Source organism: Crinia signifera, chromosome 8, assembly GCF_055691185.1.
Source record: "Crinia signifera chromosome 8, ASM5569118v1, whole genome shotgun sequence".
NCBI lineage: Eukaryota > Metazoa > Chordata > Amphibia > Anura > Myobatrachidae > Crinia > Crinia signifera.
In genome coordinates, this window is record NC_139224.1 from 17,074,280 (window position 1) to 17,088,358 (window position 14,079).

Consider the following 14,079-nt stretch of genomic DNA (forward strand, 5'->3'; position numbering starts at 1 on the left):
TGCTCTCTCCCAGAGCAGCATCCTCCAGCCGTATAGCAGTGAGGTATAGAGGCAGCCTGTCCAGGAGAGCGCAGTGTACCCTGTGCTCTCTCTCCCGGAGCAGCATCCTTCAGCCGTATAGCAGTGAGGTATAGAGGCAGCCTGTCCAGGAGAGCACATTGTACCTTGTAGCTCTCTCCCGGTCCAGTATCCTGCAGCTGTATAGTAGTGCGGTATAGAGGCAGCCTGTCCAGGAGAGCACAGTGTAGCCTGTGTGCTCTCTCTCCTGGAGCAGCATCCTCCAGCTGTATAGCAGTGAGGTATAGAGGCAGTCTGCCCAGGAGAGCGCAGTGTACCCTGTGCTCTCTCTACTGGAGCAGCATCCTCCAGCCGTATAGCAGTGAGGTATAGAGGCAGCCTGTCCAGGAGAGCGTAGTGTACCTTGTAGCTCTCTCTCACGGAGCAGCATTCTCCAGCCGTATAGTAGTGCGGTATAGAGGCAGCCTGTCCAGGAGAGCACAGTGTATGCTGTGCTCTCTCCCTGAGCAGCATTCTCCAGCTGTATAGCAGTGCGGTATAGAGGCAACCTGCCCAGGAGAGCGTAGTGTATCCTGTGCTTGCTCTCCCGGAGCAGCATCCTCCAGCCGTATAGCAGTGAGGTAAAGAGGCAACCTGTCCAGGAGAGCACAGTGTACCCTGTGCTCTCTCTCCCTGAGCAGCATTCTCCAGCTGTATAGCAGTGCGGTATAGAGGCAACCTGCCCAGGAGAGCAGAGTGTACCCTGTGCTCTCTCTCCCGGAGCAGCATCCTCCAGCCGTACAGCAGTAAGGTATAGAGGCAGCCTGTCCAGGAGAGCACAGTGTACCCTGTGCTCTCTCCCGGAGCAGTATCCTCCAGCCATACAGCAGTAAGGTATAGAGGCAGCCTGTCTAGGAGAGCGCAGTGTATGCTGTGCTCTCCTGGAGCAGCATCCTCCAGCCCACACAGCAGGGAGCAGTGAGGTATAGAGGCTCAGGATTCTGCTCTAAATGCTATATCTTGGCGACACATCCTCGGTATGTCCACTGCAAAGACCATTAATGTCAACGTTTTGTTTTACAGCTGGCAGTGCATATCCACGTTATATATTTAATCCCAAAACTGGCGAGTACACGGACCCTTTGAAAAATGCAAGTGTTGATTCTTCGAAAGCACAGGTAATTCTTTCATTATACTGTGTGTAACATTGCGGGTCCTTAGATCTGCAGGTGTGTGATTGTGTACTGTAGGGTAAGGAATTATTACAGAGGGCTCACCATTCATTAGCCAGCCACTGAGGCTCACTGCTGTGTAATCCACTCACTGCAATCATTGGGGTTAGGATCATTACTGGTAGGACCTGAAATGTTGAAAACTTGGGAGGCGAGCAAGATCTCCCTTAGACTGAGAACATACAGGAGGTGTCTGGTGAGATGACTGTCAGGCTTGGATCCCTATAATGGTTACATTGGATGTCTCCTGTGTTTCAGCATGCAAAGGGCCAGCAGCGCCTCCGCTCTCCTGTGAAGGAACCAGTGACACAGACACGAAGAGGCTTCACAGAGGACAAGGTGGGACAGTGATGCAAAGCCAAGGCTTCTTTCTTCTCCTACAGGGTTTCTCTGAGCGTTGTACTTAGGCCCCAGTGTTCTATATGAACTTGTGGAACCCATCAAGTCTGGGCAGATGAGATACCCGGCGATGATTTGGTTGTGTCCAGGAGATTGCTGTATGTCGTGACATGATTTCCTATCCCTACAGATGTTCTATAGAGGCCATACTCGCGGGATTGTGCATGTTGAAGTCACCTTTTCTGTGTTTCCTATATTACTGTGTAGTAAACAGAACTTTCATATTTAGGAGGATAGTAATGAAAATCCATTTAAAAGGCCGTTACCTCCCAAACTGACAAAGAAGGAAGAGCCAGCACCCGAGGTAATTACTACCAGTTATACCCTATAGGTGGCGGCGAGATCCATAGGGATAAATGACATAGTTTCACTCATAATCTGTATCCTTATGTATACCACACCTACTCATTAAGAGCCACTTTTTTAGCCACACCCATGTGTGAGATCTGAGCCACCTGACTGCCAGCAAACTGGTCCTTAGCTGCAGTAGGATTTTAGAGGCCGCTTGTGTGACACTAGGCTCCAGGTGGCCTAGTGTCAGAGCAGTCCTCTGCTAATGGTTCCCATCTGGCCAGGGTTCCCCACGCATCCTGTGACGTGCACATAGTGCTCAGTGTGTCAAGCAGCAAACTCTGTCCCATCTCCCTGTCTCATCCTTTCTGTGTGTTTCTATGAAGCTAAAGGAGAACCCTCTGATCAAGCTGATTGGAGAATATGGCGACAGTGATGAAGAGGAAGAGCAGGAAGAAGTGCTGCTGCCCCCGTTGCGCAGGAAGCCCCCTCCCCCACCTCCTGCCCCAAAGCCGATTCCTAAACCAGTTGCCCCTATCGCCCCTATCGCCAGTAGCGGCAAAGATGATAAATTAACGGATTGGAAGAAAATGGCGTGTCTGCTGTGCCGCCGGCAGTTCTCCTGTAAGGATACGCTAATCCGGCATCAGACGCTGTCATTACTGCACAAGGTAATCACATCCACCATGCGTGTTATGTACAGATGAACATGAGATTCCTGCACCCTCATGTCATGCTGTATGTACTGAGGAATATGAGGTCCCTGCCTACAGGTGTTGTGCTGTATGTACTGAGGAACGTGAGATTCCTGCCCACATGTGTCGTGATGTATGTACTGAGGAACGTGAGATTCCTGCTCCCTCATGTCATGCTGTATGTACAGATGAACATGAGATCCCTGCCCACGTGTGTTGTGCTGTATGTACTGAGGAATGTGAGATTCCTGCACCTTCAGGTCATGCTGTATGTACTGAGGAACATGAGATCCCCTGCCCACGTGTATCGTGCTGTATGTACTGAGGAACGTGAGATCCCTGCCCACATATGTCGTGCTGTATGTACTGAGAAACGTGAGATTCCTGCCCACGTGTGTCACGCTGTATGTACTGAGGAACATGGAATCCCTGCACCTGTGTTGTACTTTATCTACAGCCTGCGCTATGTGCTTAAACTGCTTCTCTCTGACAGCAAAATTTGGCTCTACATGAGAAGATCAAGAAGTCCCAAAGGGATCTGATGCTACTCCAGCAGAAGGAGATGAAGGTTGGTGTCCTCCTATGTACAGTAATATTACTGCCTCCTCTCCTTCCATATACTAGCCCAAACACTTACACGCTGCTTTAACCCCTTCAGTGGTGTGATTGTTTTTTGGGGGGAGCGCTCCCTTAAATAAAAACCACCATTGCCTCTCCTGGGGCCAGGCAGCGCCACTGAGCACTACATCAGCCGCTGCCCAGCCCTGCCCCCTGGCAGTTTGCGGCGCGACGTTACCAGGTCACTTCGCACACAGCCAGGGAATAAGAGACAGGGGCGGCCAGCCGGAGTTGGGGTAGACCCTGGTACTCTCGAGAATTTTCTGGGTTTGCCAGTCTGATCACAGGAGCACAGCCAGGAATATTCTCTGGAGTACCAGTGAAGAGGGGTTAAAGCATAATTACAGCCACACTGAGTATCCCAAGTAATTAGGTTCCAGAAATAGCTTGTACCTGCTTTTGCTGGGCAGGCTGTTGTGCGTCCCGTGACCACTGTTGCGTGCATTGTAGATAATGTGAGGCCCATCTGAAGATAGGCTAGCTGGCATCTCTAGACTTTTCTCTCTGAAACTGAATGCTTTTTCTATCTTTACACTTTATAACCCTAGTAATTGAACAAATCTATAATAACTTTTTATACTTGTGGATCATTCACGGCTGCTAAATGTAATTTTACGACTTTATCAAACATGGCTACAACTTTTCCCAGAGAGTTTTCGCTTTACTTATAGTTCTGCAGTTCAGATAAAGATGGGTCATTGGCAGAGTCTTAACACTTCCAGACCTGCGGTCTATGTAAATGTGGCTGAAGCTTTGTCACTTTAAGATTCATTTTTACCAACATTGATGGAAGAAAGAACAATAAGATGTTTTCAGTCCAGATCAGGGACAAGTATCTGTTAAATTCAAGGATCATCTTCTCTTGTGCAGATCTGACTGGGAAGAGATTTAAGGGAATATAATCATTATAATTACTACAGGAGTACTATATAGACCACTATCAGAGTGGCTTCTTGCTGTAGTCTTAGATTATAGTCCACATATTGTGCTCTATAGCTGAAATATTTATTTGGCTGCGGCCACACATTGCGTGGACCCGCTGTGTCGCAAGAAGCTTGCACACAGGCTCCTGTGTGGCCGTCTACACATATGTGGCGGCAGATCGGGATGGCCGGATCTCAAAGTGAACGCATACATTTCAATGTATGTGTTTACACAGGGCGGCACTCCGGGTACCCATCGTCTGCAGTGGCATTGTGAAAAAAAATTCAAAATGGCCACGGCAAACCAATCATGGCTCCCCGCATCATCGCCCGCCCCCTTGAGCTGGCTATATATCTAATGGTGGAGGAGCGGAGAAAAGCTCCTGAAAACACTGGGAGGCGGCGGCCATGCAAAAGGGCTTAAAAAGCCGCTGCCCCCAAGTGAAGACGCCACCCAAGCTGCCCTGGGTGAAAAATGAAGAATGTTTAATAAAACATTTTATAAACAGGTTTTTGTGTTTTTATTTTAATATTTCCTTTTCCAGCAGGCTGTAGATACCAGCGGGTGTTTAATGCTCCACATGCTGGTTCCTGTGGTTCTCCCAAGTACCAGTATGTGGGGCAGGCCTGTAGTCTCACTGTACAGGACAATATTACTTTAAACCAGCTATCTGGTGCAGAGGATAGCCCCAGGATTCAGCCCAGGCCTGGGGTGCCCTGGAGAGGGAGGGGGGTCCCTACCTCCCCAAGAACTCCCAGCCTGGGCTGACTAGTCAGGGTGTGCAATGTTTTGGCCACGGGACCCAGTGACGCGTGTCTCCTGGCTATGGCATAGCACCTGCATCCTGCTAAATAGCTCCTGTTCGACTGCATCCTACTAAAAAGCAATGTGTAGATGCAGTCTTTCATCCATAGGATACGCTGGAAGTCATTATTGGAGTATAGATGGGTGATTAGTGAAGCCGGGCTACTCTCCTTCTATGTCCCACTCCCAGGCCAGCTTTAGAAATGTGTCCAGGAGACCCGGTCACATTCTCGTGGAGCACCAGAGGTAATAAATTGTATTTTCTCTAATATCTCTGCAAAGGCTTCTGTTCAGGATATAGACGGTTTAATTCATGTGGTTAGACAAAGAGTTTGCAGATTTTGAAACTACTCCTATGCAGCCTTCCTTTTTTGGAGGGAAAATTAAATCCACGTTAACTTTTTCAACTTCTTAGGAACTGGATTAAGCACTTCGCTGCAGTCTGGGCTCACCCAGACAAAATTACTATTCCAAAGCGAATATTTGCTTCATACCCTTTTCCCATGGGACACTCTGCCAATTGTGGACTCTTTAGTTTCTAGAGTGACCAATAAATCATTCCTCCCAGTGCCTAGATATACAATGTTAAAGGATCCAGTTGATAGGAAGTTGGAAAATATTTTCAAAAGTATTTTCTTCACAGGGTCGCCTTATGCCCAACCATGGTAGCATCTTGGGTGAATAAGGCTATTAAAATTTGGTCTGATGAGTTATCTGCAGGGTTACAGGACAGTTCTGACCACTCAACGAATTACTTTAGCAGAGAACATTAGAGAAGCTGCAGCTTATCTAGGTGACTCATCTAGAGATGCCAGTTTGCTTCTTATTTTCTGCTATAACTATTTCCTCCAGGAGGGCTTTGTGGTTGAATTAGTGGCAAGCAGACATGGAGCAGAAGTGAAGGGGGTGGAAAGCCCCCTACTGATAGAGGAGAGGCTTTATTTGGTAAAGAACTTGACAGGTGGATTTCCCAGTCTACAGGAGATAAATCCACTTTTCTGCCCACAAATCCTACTCCTCCTTGGAGACAGTTTGCAGGACCTTCATTTCATTCCTTTTGGGAAATCATCTACCCCAGCTTCTCAATCTGACTCCGTCAGTCTCTAAGCCCTCTGCATGACTGCCTTCCATCTAACCTGGGAGATCCCAGAGTGGGAGTGCACCTTTAAGGATTTCAAGTTGGTTTGGGAGCAAACAAGTTCAGATGCGAAGGTCAACATCATCATTGCAGAAGGGTACAGGTTAGAGTTCGAGTCCATGCCTACACCTCAGTTCTTCAAGATGGGTTTTCCAGTTTCAGAGGAAAAATGCCCGGTAGTACAAGGAGCAATAAACAAATTGTTGGTCCTAGTTCAATCTCATCAACGAAACAAAGTGTTTTACGCAAGTCTTTTTGTGGTTTCCAAGCCGGACGGCTCAGTTTTGGGCAACTTTTGAAATCTCTAAATCCTTTTATGGATTCAGAGATTTCAAGATGGAGTCTTTGCACTCCATCATTGCAAACCTGGATGAGGGAGAGTTCCTGATGTCATTGGGCATCAAGGACACCTATCTGCATGTTCCCATTTGGAAGCCCCATCAACAGTACCTCAGGTTTCCGATGAAGTAATCTCATTACCAGTTTCAGGCTCTCCTCGGGTATTCACCAAGGTGATGGCAGTGATAATAGCTCACTTACGACTCCAAGGGGTGAATATAATACCCTCTGGAAGACCTGCTCCTGTAGACTCCTACCTTGAAAGCTTTTCATCCATTTTCTTTTGACGCATCAGGTCTTGGTGTCGCATGGTTGGATAATTAATTTCAGCAAATCCCAATTGGTTCCAACCCAGATAATTATTTACCTGGGTATGATTTTGGACACTGTCAGTCAGAGAATTTATGTCCCAGGGGACAAGGTGTGGGCAATTCAGATCTTAGTCTGCCAGGTCTTGCATCCCAGGAGGGTCACTGTCCATCAGGATGTTAGGAAAGATGGTTGCCATGTTCAAGGCAACGCAGAATGGAAGGTTCCTTTCCAGAACCTTTCAATTGGATCTACATTCCCAATGGTCGGGATCTCATCTGCGTCTTCAACAGCTGGTCAAGTCTATCGCCACAGTCGAAACTATCTCTTGTGGTGTCAATTTGGACTTATAAATTGGGTCCTCCTGATGACTGATGCCAAGGTCTTTGGTCTCCTCTGGAATCCTCACTGCTTCTTCAATTGAGAGAAATATACAGAGCTCTTTGTGCCATGTCCGTCTCTCCCCCCCCCCCCCCCCCCTCTTCTAAAGGGCAGGGCCATACAAATTCAGTCGGACAAAGCCACAGTGTATTTTACCAAACATGGCAGAACAAAAAAAGCAGAGCTGCAATGAGAGAGGTCAGACCCATCATCAGTCCACAATGTTCATTCCTGGGGTGGAAACCTGTGAGGCGGATTATCTCAGCCAACAGGATTTCCATCCAGGGGAATGATCCCTTCACCAGTAGGTGCTTCAGCAGTTGGTGGTTCTTTGTGGTCTTCCTCAAATAGACCTCCAGGACCACGATGTTCTGGCGGTGGATGCTTTGACAGCACCATGGCTGTTTCACTTGACATTTGCATTTCCTCCTTTCCCTCTCCTTCCGAGGTTTCTGAAAAAGGGTGCCTAAAGAGAAGTTGGCGGTCATTCTCATTGTACAAAAGAGAGGGTGTAGATCCGCACAGACTGAGAATTAATCTATTAATCTGGAAACCAACTAAATAAGAACTACTTTGAGATATACTTTCTAGTAGTTATGGGGTTGGCGGTGCGCCCAGTGTTTAGGATCAATGATTATACACTGGGGTTTTGTCAAGGAAGGCCTGACAAAGAAAGAAAAAACGCTTTTTGGGCGCACTCCTTTTTAAATTTACATGTATTTAATGATTGTTTTAAGACATAATTTTTATTAAAGACTTTATTAAAATAAATGGCACTCTGAATTCAATTAATTGATTTGATTAAAAATGTAGTGTGGTCCTCAAACTATTATTGTTTAAGGAATAATAATTATCTCACACTTTACTTTATCATTTGTGCACTGAGTTTTTCAAAGGTACAATTACCAATGAACATAGGCAGAGAAATGATTTGGTTCCCTTTGTGAATCGATATAATCCTGTGCTGATATTGCACGATAGGTATACAAAATGGTTTACCAAAGATAGGTCACAGCCTTATAAATCGATGGTCTCTAATAACAGCAGCTCTCCTTGGCAGTCATGAATACAGTAGTTAAATTGATGTGGCGGCTTGCCTCCCTTATGTTTATATTGCCACACCTGGTCTTCCCCAGGGGTCTCCCACCTGGGTACTATCCCGGCCCTCCACTGCTTGGCTTCCAAGTTCGGAGAGGGTTTGGGCAAACCAGCGGGGTATGGTGGCAATATGTCAAAATTGGTACTGTTTGGCTGCAGATGGCAGTGGCGCATCACACTAGACCCTTTTTATTGGTCTGATAATTTTATATACGGTAAACAAGTCAGCTGTCTATGCTCAGGACCGTTGTCTTGGGGTGCATATGGGGGTCAGTACCCAAGGGTTTTAACAGTCGGCCATTTACAGGGTCAAAGGAGATAAATAATTAATGTACAGTAATAGAAAAAAACAGTATTTAGAATAAATTGCTTTTTAAGGATAGAATCAAATATTGGCAGGTGGAACACACTGGTGAAGAACCAGTGTTTAGAATAACTTGCTTTCTGTAAATAGAGTCAATTAATGGCAAGTGGAAAACACTGATTTAGAACTGTTGGAGCAGTATAAATAGACACATAGTTAATTGTTTTCTGCAAATAGATACAAAGTTAGTAAACTGCTCCTGATGAATCAAAAGAAAGATACTGTAGATGAAAAATTACCGGCTTGCTGAAAGGATATGTGGCAAACGCTGTGTTTGGATTGTTGACACAGCATGTGTCGACACAGTGTTCCTTTTTAATGTAGATTGTAGACTGGTAATACTGTCTATTACTTGGGACCCCAGGTGTGATGTGCACAAGGTAGCGCTGGGTAAGCAATAGTGTGATGTATGAGCACTTCCCAAATGCAGGGTGCAATGGGGAATGTGCCCGTGTACCTGCTGCCGCTGCCTGTGTTAGCGGCTGATGGCGGGACTCAGCGTATCCGCGGTGTGCTGTGGTAAGCCAAGGGATGTTGAGCCGGACCGGTGGATGCTATCAGGTGGTCTGCCGCTGACTGGCAGGGTGCGGGGAGATAGAAGGCGCCTTCTATCTCCCCGCACCCTGCCAGTCAGTGGCAGACCACCTGATAGCATCCGAAGAGTCCCGGAGAATTATCCAGCAATATGGATCCGGATTAACTAAGTGGAAAGGCAATATGTTGCGGGTGAGATGGTTTCAATACACCCAAGTGGGCCTTGGTATATGGACTGAGGCTGTGCAATCCTTTTCATTTTTTCAAGCTGGTCCGGGTAGTTAGATGGCAGGTGCAATAGGTAGCTGGAACAAATAGTGGCTCTGGTGGCTCAACGCATTTTGACGTGCTAACACGTCTTCTTCAGGATCAATAATCGTTTCAACTATCAAGGCTTAAGGCGGCTGTTGGTTATTGGAGGCGCAAGTCCTGAGGAGACTAGGTATTCTATCGGAGGTTATTCCAGCCATGATCAGTGTCCATAAGCCAGTGACTTCTGCACATTATTACAGGATATGGAAGGCACATATTCCTTGGTGTGAGAGGCATCAACTGAGTAATCTTCACTGTTTTCTGCATTTTGGCTTTAAGGTGGGTCTGCACTTGCTTCCCTGAAAGTGCAGGTTTCTGCTCGGATAGTTTTTTTTCTAGGGACGTTGCTTGATGTGCAGACTTTTCTCCAGGGGTCATTTGGCTTCAGCTGCCTTTTTGTCCCTCCAACTGCTGCATGAGACCTCACTTTGATACTGCAGTTCTTGAAGTCGTTTTTGTTTGAGCCTTTGGAGTCTGTGGAGTTAAAGTTTCTATCCTGGAAGACTGCCTTGTTGCTTGTTCGCTGAGGTGGGAGCTCTGCCCTTTAGCTCTTTTCATGAGAAGAGGACAGAGCTCCGTACCTATCCGAATTTCCTGCCAAAGGTGGTGTCTACTTTCCACACAAATCAGCCTATTGTGGTACCACTGTTGTCTCTCGGCTTCTACAAAGTAATTGGATGTGGTACGGGCTCTCTATGTAGACAGGATGGCTCAGTTACAGTAGACAGATTATCTGTACTGTACAAGGCAAACCAGCTCAGTTGGCTCAAGTCAATCGATTGCTCATTGGTTAAAGTTTGCGATTTGCCAGGCTTACACTGCGGCTTCTCTTCCAGTGCCAGCTTCAGTTTGTGCTCATTCTACCCATTCGGTGGGTACTTCCTGGGTGGCCACCTGGGGGGAAGTCTTTGCATTGCAGTTGTCGTACTGCTACTTCGGCAGTTAAACGCACATTTTATGAAGTTTTATAGATGTGACCCTTTTACAGTGGTGGAAAGTTTAGCCGTGCTGTTTTGCTGGATCCTCAGCGCTCTACCACCCACATGGGAGGCTCTAGTAATGACTAGCAGCATATCCTATGGAGGAAAGAGAAAACAGTATTTTGGTACTTAACGATAAATCCCTTTCTCTGAGTTCATAAGACATTCATGTATACATATTGCAGGGGTGGTGCATAAGTCTTTACAAAAAAAAATTGTCTTTAATTGTTCTGCACAGAAATTTTCCAGGAGATAGCACATTAGGGGGATTGTTACAGACTCTAAAGCTAAAAGTTAAGTGCTCTTCTAAAAAAAAAAAAAAAAAAACTTTAATTACAAGGAAATTCAAAGTTACACTAACAAAGTAAATTTGAGTGTTTTTTTGAAGAAATTCCATAGTTTTTTCTTTTATATATACAATCCAATGTAATGGAAATCCAAATTAAATTACTGGAGACTTAAATCTTCCAGTGATTTGTACATCTATAATAAGCCCCTTTGTCTGTATTTCTCTATTTCGAGGTAGGGAGTGTGGTTATTGCATGGTGCCATAGATTGAATTTGACTGTTATTAACAGGAGAATCAGTCCATACAGAGGAGACTGCAACAGGCCAAAAAAGAGCTGGAGAAACTGGAAAAAGAGGAGGAGCAGGGAACCCAACAGGTGCAGTGATTTTACCTGTAATCTGGTTCCCCGCCACACTGCTCTGTGTCGCATGCTCATTATCTGCCCCTGCATGTCCTTCACTCCATCACCCATGGGCCATCTATGTGATCGACTGCATTGCCATAGTGTCAGTTGATCCTCTTTCAAATGACCTCTGTTGTGATCTCAACAGGAGACGGGACAAGGTCTGGACAGAGGTGTCCATGGTCCTGAAACACAGACCCAAACAGGCTCAGATAACAGCAGGTAATGCAGTTTAATGGCCCAATTAGAGATGGCATAGCCCAGCTGACTGCCTGACTAACCCAGCTCTCCTTGTTGAGGCTTAATGATTGCATACCCCACCAACCTCCTCTCCATAATAACAGTCCATGCTGTGCTCACCAAACACACGTCTTCCTACAGATCTAGCATAGACCATATAACGCCTGACAGGATTGTCTCCTTGTTCCAATCTCATTTTTAGTAGCATTAGGTGCGCCCTGCACTAATCACCAGGGACGTGGTCTGCTCTTCCCTGGTCTTCCTGACATTCCTGGTTTTCTGGAGCTTCTTGTCACTGTACTAGTTCCACATGTACCGAATGCAGTTAGTGGCTATGTGGTATTTGTCTATAGGTCAGTAATCGCTCCTCATACTGCTTACTGTGTTCTGCCTATGGCAGCTGCTACAAATTAGGGACCTTGGACCGATTTACTTTCAACACTCCCTAACTTTACCTGCTCATGGGCTGCAGAGATGATCTCAGAGCAGGTTGCACTTAATAAGAATTGCCTTCATATGCTATTGTCACATCTTTTATAGAGATGAGTGATGTTGGGATTTACAGTAAATCCGACCATTTCTTGGAGATGTGACATGCTAGCAATATGATATATCAGTTATACACATTTATATTTATTCGGTACAGTATCTGTGAATTTGCTTTTCACCTAAAAAGATGGGGTGGTTTTAACTGTCAATTCACCAGTCTATGTGATGCTGTTGAAGTGCAACAAATAAAAGTTCCCCTGACAGGTTGGGGAATTCTGCTCCTCTGTGCTCTATGATGTTATGTAGCTGTAATGCGATGCTCCTGAGCTTCTCTTCCCCCATGTTCTTATGTTGTAGCGAGATTCTCTTTGACGTAACTTTGTCTTGTTGCAGTGAGACCCAACCCAGAGCAAAGGCCCCTGCTGGTCCGAGAAAAACAGAGTCCTACTGGGAACACAAGAAGAGACTGGTTCTGGCTCGAAACAAGAAGTTGGAATAAGCACCCTGCTCCCTCCCAGTACACCCCTGTACTCCTCCATTTGTTGTATATCCATTACAGATTCTGCGTTGCTGCTACTTGTTTCTTTTCTTTTTTTTAATAAAGACCGCCAAGGGATTTGTGGTGTACGTATATATAATATTTCACTTTCCTCACATGACCCTTATTCCACCTCTTCTGTGAGTCCCTGGACAATTTCTTGTGCTGTCTGTCTTTGTCGCTGTAAATCAGCTCTCACCAGTGACCAAAAACAGTGACAATGTAACAACAGTATTTGCAGGAACTGGTTAACACAATAACAAACACTGGGTATATACAGTCTCAACTCTGTTATTTGGCTAAGCTTTTACCCCCATAACATCTTCAGCCTCCTGTTCTTTCCAATGCCTGACAGGAGTTGTCTGTATACTGCAGAGATGACAAAGCTGATGCAGGGGGTGTTCTGGTAAGGGTTATGGTATCTGCCTCCACTGCTAGATCGGAGAAGCATCAGATGCAGTCATCTGGCCTGGGAAGTGTCACTTATTGTGAGTAGATGAAGATTCTGTCCCTAAGGTTTCCTGATGCTTGTGCAGATTTCAGCAGGAGAAATAAGGGCCTATTTATTGATTATTATTATTATTTTTTTTGGTGCTGGCAGGTGCTCGTAGAATGAGGGCTGCTGTCAGCAGCCTCAACTTTTGATTTATTTCTTATTAAGCAGCCAGTGCATGGCATTTATAGGTCACCTGTGCTGCTGCTCCAACAACTCATGTTGGTCAGTGGACCAGCACCTTTGGCCTGATCTTAGGCAGCACATCGGGGTTGCTTCACAAAATTTGTGGCCGCATGTTTAAGATGCAGGAGTAGGGGGGCAGGATTTTCCCATACCTAGACTATCTTCTCCTGGTCCAGTCCCTAGATCACCTTCAGCGTGCTATAACTCAACTTCAATCTCACGAATGGATTCTCAATTGGTGGAAGTAGTTTTTGATTTCCACCTGGGGGCCAAATTCAGAAGTACATTTGTAAGTTCTTAAGTCACTGCATGTATTAAATCATTCCACCGTGTACATGTGGGTCCTGACTTCTCTTATCTAAACCTTCGACATGGTGGAGTATGCTCTGTTTTACGTCTGACCACTTCAGATGGAAGTTCTGGTTCAATGGCACAAATCCCATTGATGCATCCTGATGCAAACACTGATCCTCTAGGTCCATGGCTCCAGGGGTTTTAATTGAAAAAGGGCAGACCCTTTTGTATTGGGGCTGCCCTTCACCACCAATTCCAGTCTGCGCAGATGAAGTGTAGAAACCGGCCATATCCTTTCAGGGTCAGTGGGAAACTAAGAGCTGCCTTCCAATAAAAAAAAAAAAACATTCTGGAATGTTGGGCGGTCCATCATTTAGTTCAGGTTCAATCTGGTGCTACCGATGTACTGGCCTCACACCAAGTACCTGGTAGTGCTTCTAGTAGGTCATTACCCCCCTCCCTGCCCAGGTCTCTCTCGATCCAGAGCTACTGGAGACAGAGAGGCACTGATCCTGGTGGCTTCCCGATTTGGCTGGCCGAGCTTGGTACCCAGACCTTCTAGGCGTGTCTATTGATGTCCCTCTGTGACTGGATCTTTTGTTGCAGGGTCAGTGCTATCATCTGGACCTAGTGTGGCTCGCTTTGACTGAGTGGCTCTTGAAATAATTGTCCTGAGAACTAAGGAATATTCAAATTCATACGAGGGTGAATACCTGTAAACCCTCCTCCAGT

General features: G+C 46.0%; 1 protein-coding gene and 1 pseudogene across 4 annotated transcripts in view; one reads left to right on the forward strand and one right to left on the reverse strand.

The window, feature by feature from the left end:
* The window catches only part of RBM6 (RNA binding motif protein 6), a 38,325-nt gene extending 25,851 nt beyond the window's left edge, over nucleotides 1-12,474 (forward strand). For 2 of the 4 annotated variants that reach the window (XM_083155840.1, XM_083155841.1), the window contains exons 14-21: nucleotides 1,081-1,175; nucleotides 1,488-1,568; nucleotides 1,858-1,932; nucleotides 2,306-2,590; nucleotides 3,108-3,182; nucleotides 10,994-11,080; nucleotides 11,256-11,329; nucleotides 12,230-12,474. In XM_083155840.1, the coding sequence (XP_083011966.1) occupies nucleotides 1,081-1,175; nucleotides 1,488-1,568; nucleotides 1,858-1,932; nucleotides 2,306-2,590; nucleotides 3,108-3,182; nucleotides 10,994-11,080; nucleotides 11,256-11,329; nucleotides 12,230-12,335 (878 nt within the window). In that variant the 3' untranslated portion in view covers nucleotides 12,336-12,474. The remainder of the gene's footprint in view (nucleotides 1-1,080; nucleotides 1,176-1,487; nucleotides 1,569-1,857; nucleotides 1,933-2,305; nucleotides 2,591-3,107; nucleotides 3,183-10,993; nucleotides 11,081-11,255; nucleotides 11,330-12,229) is intronic. The other 2 variants (XM_083155842.1, XM_083155843.1) reach the window with 2 other exon arrangements.
* Nucleotides 8,238-8,356, reverse strand: LOC146029635 (5S ribosomal RNA; annotated as a pseudogene).
* Nucleotides 12,475-14,079: the final 1,605 nt, after the last annotated feature.